The sequence below is a fragment of the Xyrauchen texanus genome, chromosome 4, assembly GCF_025860055.1.
Source record: "Xyrauchen texanus isolate HMW12.3.18 chromosome 4, RBS_HiC_50CHRs, whole genome shotgun sequence".
Classification (NCBI taxonomy): domain Eukaryota; kingdom Metazoa; phylum Chordata; class Actinopteri; order Cypriniformes; family Catostomidae; genus Xyrauchen; species Xyrauchen texanus.
In genome coordinates, this window is record NC_068279.1 from 52,264,946 (window position 1) to 52,270,424 (window position 5,479).

The 5,479-nt window shown below is 44.1% G+C and overlaps 1 protein-coding gene across 1 annotated transcript; it reads left to right on the top strand.

Moving 5' to 3' along the window:
* Window positions 1–267: 267 nt before the first annotated feature.
* LOC127641718 (uncharacterized) lies at window positions 268–2,148 on the top strand. Its single transcript, XM_052124630.1, has 4 exons — window positions 268–424; window positions 846–1,269; window positions 1,328–2,055; window positions 2,087–2,148. Exons 1-4 carry the CDS (start codon window positions 268–270, stop codon window positions 2,146–2,148), a joined length of 1,371 nt encoding a protein of 456 aa, XP_051980590.1.
* The last annotated feature ends 3,331 nt before the right edge of the window (window positions 2,149–5,479 follow it).

Sequence of the window (5,479 nt, forward strand, 5' to 3'; positions counted from 1 at the left end):
ATTCCACTTATACACTTACACACACCTTGTCTTGTATTATTGTAAATATTATTTTGGTTTGTAAATACACTTGGGTTGATTGTTTATTCGTCAGTGTTGAGTATATTTTTTTCTACTCCATAGCCTATAAAAACGGGACATTTGTTCCCATTATATTTTGTTAGACTCTACTTTATTTTGTGGAGTTACATAGTGGTAGCCCATACGTGGTTGGACACTACGTTGTTTCTTTTTGTTATAGTGTTTTTTTTTTGTGTGTCCCTAAATATGGAGGAAGAGACACATGTAAATGAAGGAGGAATTAATCAGAATCTAAATACTGATGAAATTGAGACTGATGTTAATGAGTTAAGGTGTAGCTCTGATGAAACTCAGGTGGCTGATTTCACTGCAGGCCCATTTGTTACCAGACGTAATCCGGCAGGTGAAATAACATCTATGCTGAGTTCAATGTATATTTCTGATGATGATGATGCTGATGATGATGATTATGATGAAAGAGATGTAGTGAATATAAATGTGGAACAAACAATGCAAACAGAGATTGATAAATTAAGGTGGATTTATTGGCTCTTAGTGCTAAAATGCAACATAATGAACAGGAGTTAAAACAGTCTATAGATAGTTCCCTTAATAGAGAAACCAGTTTCCGGGAGTGGACGCTGTCTTAGCAGATGTAGAAGATCATTTCCAGAGGTCTATAGAGAAGTTGGAGAGAGCGGTGGTTGACTGTTTCCTGCGGAGAGATGCAAGATGGGAAAATCAGATGAAAAAGTTAAGATTCACCAGTACCCCATCTCATTCTCAAATACAGACTTTTTACCCTGCCTCTTCCCTATCTACAGTCAATGACTTGAAAACTCCCGTACCAGCAAGAAGACTTAAACTTCCCCCTGTAAACAGAGGCAACGCTACCTATGATGTCACTGTGGGAGCTCAACTACCGAACATGGCTCACCCTTCATGTATGCCCAGTATGTCGTCTTTCTGTGGGAGACCCCCTATCCGTCTGGAATTTCCTTCCTTCGGTGATTCTTGTGAGACATCAGACGTACTCCATTTCGTCGAACAGGTCGAAAATTATCTGGCTATTAGACCCCTGCCTAGTGTGGAGCTCGTTGGCACACTGAGTACAGTGCTCAAAGGACCCGCTCAGAGCTGGTGGAAGGCTGAAAAGAACAAGATCAATGATTGGCAATCTTTCAAAAATGCTTTTATGTCTGCGTTTCTCCCAGAGGATTACCTCACCGAAGTGGAAGACAAGTTGAGGTCACTGGTGCAGCAACGCTGACTGGGTTGCTGCACCAGTGACCTCAACTTGTTTGAGAGATTTCGCCTACGATTACCGAGCCCTCTGCCTCAAATGGAAGCCAGCTATCACAGAAGAGGAGATGGTGAGCAGAATCCTTAATAACATCAACCCAAGGGTTGCGGGCTGTCTGAGAGGGACGGTGAAATCTGTGGAACAGTTGGTGAAGGTGGGATCTATGGTGGAGAAGGACTGGATGGGGTCAAAAGATTACTGGCAGAAAGTGGGAAATTTGAATGGTAAAGACAAGGTGAATAAAAAACCACCTGAACGAAATGCCTCCAAAGGTCTAGCAGGATTGTCCATGGCACAACCCCACCCTATGACATCCCTTCTAGTAGTGCCAATAACCATAAAAGGACAAGAGGTGAAGGCGGTGCTGGATACAGGGAGCACATACACCCTTATTCAGGAAAGCCTGTGGAGACAGTTAGGAGGGGAAACGAAACCTGACCCTCCAGGCCCTCTTCAACGGTTCATTATGGCTGATGGAAAAATGCACCAGGCGATTAACAAGAAAACAGTCTGCTATGAGTGGCATGACAAGGTATGCAGGTTGGATACCTATATAATGAAGGATGCTCACCTGGCCTTTCCCCTTATAGCTGGTCTGGACTTCCTGAGAGCCGCTGAAGCCATAGTAGATGTAGGACAATGGAGATATGGACTGAAAATAGGCAAAGGATATATTTATCATCCATTCCTAACTGCACTTATAAATCCGGTGCTGTCTTCACATCTGATGGGTGAAAACATAGGCACGACCGCTGCTGTGAGTCTATATTATTTTACTAATTATTTTCAGCCTTACCTCCAACCTGGAATTCACCCATATATGACTTACACTCACAAGTTGTTCCCAGATGGGACTCCGACAATCAGGAGGAATTAAAGACGCTGATGGAAAATTGGCCTCGTACCACCTCTCAAGTCCTGGGAAAAACATCTGTGGAACAGCACAAAATTATACTTTCTGACGAAATGCCCTTGAGATCCAGAGCTTAAAGGGTCTCACCGTTCAAGAAAAAGATTATCGATGAGCAAGTAGAACAAATGCTACGAGACCATATCATCGAGCCTTCTTTCTCTCCTTGGTCATCACCTGTAGTCCTGGTCCCCAAACCTGATGGATCCTACAGGTTCTGTGTGGACTATAGGAGGCTTAATAGTAAGACCATACCTGACGCTTATCCGATGCCAATAATCCACGACATCTTGGAATCCATGGAAGGCGCCTCCTGGTTCAGTACATTGGATTTGCAGTCAGGATACTGGCAGGTAGAAATGGAGGAAAGTAGTAAAGACAAAACAGCCTTCATCACCTCCCAAGGACTATTCCAATTCCGCTCCATGCCATATGGATTACGGAATGCCGCTGCCACCTTCCAGAGGCTGATGGAGAAGGTCCTAGCAGAATTGAGAGGGAAGTTTTGTTTTGTTTACATTGATGATATTATAATCTATTCACGAACTTTGACTGAACACGTCCAACATCTGAACACCATTCTGCAACGCCTTAACAAAGCCTCACTTACCCTAAACATGAAGAAGTGTCACTTCTTTAAAAAGCAGTTGAAGTTTCTTGGACATATAGTCTCAGAGAAAGGAGTGGAGGTCGATCAGGAAAAGACCCGGGCGGTAGCTGAATATCCCCCGCCCAAAGACCTTAAGGCCCTACAACTTTTCTTGGGATTAGCTGGATGGTACCACAAGTTCATTCCCCATTTTGCTGACATCACAGCTCCATTAAATAACCTGAAAAAGAAAGGAGTTAAGTGGGATTGGACGCCTGAGTGCCAAACCAGCCTTGAGAACATCAAACAACTATTACAAGACCCACCTGTATTGATGCAGCCTGACCTCAATCAACCTTTCCAGGTACATACAGATGCCAGTGATGTGGGCTTAGGAGCCATCATTACCCAGCATACTCCTGAGGGGGAAAGAGTGATAGCATATGCATCAAGAACATTGCGTTGACCTGAGGTAAACTATTCAACTGCTGAAAAGGAGTGTCTGGCGGTGGTCTGGGCGGTGGAAAAATGGAGACATTACCTTGAAGGAAGACAGTTTGACATTTACAGCGATCATGCTGCCTTAACTTGGGCCTTCAATAGTCCTAAAACCTCCTCTCGGCTGACCCGATGGACTCTTAGGCTGCAGCAATTCATCTTCCAAGTTCATCACAGAAGAGGATGTCTGAACCTGGGACCAGATGCCTTGTCACGAGTCTGTGGAACTCAAGAAAGTGAAAGTGTGCCCTGTATGGCCATAGTTACATCAAAATTTGCCTCAGACATACCCCACACGTTAGAGGAAATCTCTCAAGCACAAAGTCATGACAATACGGTGTCTCTCCTCCAACTGGCCCAAAAAACCAGAAAGGTTCAAGATCACCAGATTACCTTTGAGGTCCACCAGGGGGTGTTATATCGCCGGGTTCCTGTCAAGAACAACGGAAATAAATTCCAATTGGTTGTTCCTCAGGCATTAATTCCTGGATTCTTACATTACGTACACGATAACCCGCTGGGAGGACATTTGGGACGACTGAAAACCTTACTGAGGCTCTTGGAAGTGGCGTGGTGGCCCACAGTCCGTAAGGATGTCTGGCAATATGTCAAAGGATGCGATACCTGTCAAAAATATAAACATGAAAATACAAAACCAAGCAGATTCTTACAGCATACGCAAGTTACGGAACCAGGTCACACTTGGGGGATGGATTTCATGGGACCTTTCCCGACCAGTAAGAAACAAAACACTTACCTACTGGTGTTAGTGGATTATTACACCAAATGGATAGAGTTGTTCCCCCTTCGAGATAGTAAGACCCCTAAGATCGTCAAAATTCTCAGGGAAGAGATCTTTACCCGATGGGGGGTGCCAAAGTACATCATATCTGACCGGGGAGCCCAATTCACCTCCAATGTGCTCGCAGAGCTCGGCAAATCCTGGGGAAGTATTCAAAAACTCACTACCAGCTATCACCCTCAGACAAACTTGACGGAAAGAATTAACAGGACGTTAAAAACGATGATTGCGTCATATGTGGGACAACATCATGAGAGATGGGACCAGTGGTTGCCTGAATTAAGATTTGCTATCAATACAGCACATCAAGAAACTACAGGTAGAGCACCTGCTGAATTAATGATGGGCAGACAGCTACACACGGTCCACTAGAGAGGTTAATCCTCAAAAACCCCACTCCTGACCAAACCTCGTATAATCTAATTGAAAGACAGAACATCATGGCAGAGGAGGTAAAGCTCCGAGTAGGGGTGCAACAAGCCAGACAAGCTAGATATTATAATGCCCAACGGAAACATGCGCAGTTTCAGCCGGGTGATCTAGTCTGGGTTAAAACTCAACCTCTCTCATCTTCCTCGAATAAATACTCTGCTAAGCTAGCGCCCAAGTGGGAGGGACCAGCTGAAATAATAAAAAAAATGGGGCCAATAAATTACACAGTTCGTTGGGGTGACCCATGTAAAACAGATATTTTAAACGTGGTTAACCTGAAACGCTGGTACGGACGATCTCCTCCTATGCCGATGGCTGGGGGGGGGGGGGGGTCTATGTAGCGTGGCCACATAAGGGGAAGTTATATATAAGGTTTATGACAAAAAACTAATTATGTTTAGTCATTATTGCCTATTAGTGATATTATTTTCCCCTGTATTCTGTAATTGCCTCAGCTGTGGTGTATTTGTCCCCGATTTCTGTTCGCGCGAGAACTTCAAGTGAATCGCATCGTAAACAGGAAGAGACTGTGACTTTCTATATAAGGAACCGGTATGCCGGTCGGAGGGTACGCTCATTCACAAAACTTTTCATTCATGCTTTGGATTATTAACGCTGACTGACCTGGAAGCGCTGGGGCGCCGTTCCTCGTGGAGTATTTACGTTTGGCTCGCAGCCTGGATTACTTTTTTCAGAGGACATAAGCCAGTCATCATCATCTTTTGATCATGCTCACGGACTACACAAATTCCCGGTGAGGCTGATCTGAACGCTGTCATTAACTCTGTGCACGCTGGATTCCACTTATACACTTACACACACCTTGTCTTGTATTATTGTAAATATTATTTTGGTTTGTAAATACACTTGGGTTGATTGTTTATTCGTCAGTGTTGAGTATATTTTTTCTACTCCATAGCCTAT

What these genes read in the sequence shown, in the direction of transcription:
- LOC127641718 (XM_052124630.1), top strand. Translation starts at nt 268, where the DNA reads ATGGAGGAAGAGACACATGTAAATGAAGGAGGAATTAATCAGAATCTA. An exon ending in TACCAGACGTAATCCGGCAG is followed by an intron (nt 425 to 845) that starts GTGAAATAACAT and finishes CCCTATCTACAG; the next exon opens with TCAATGACTTGAAAACTCCC. An exon ending in GCTGTCTTCACATCTGATGG is followed by an intron (nt 2,056 to 2,086) that starts GTGAAAACATAG and finishes CGCTGCTGTGAG; the next exon opens with TCTATATTATTTTACTAATT.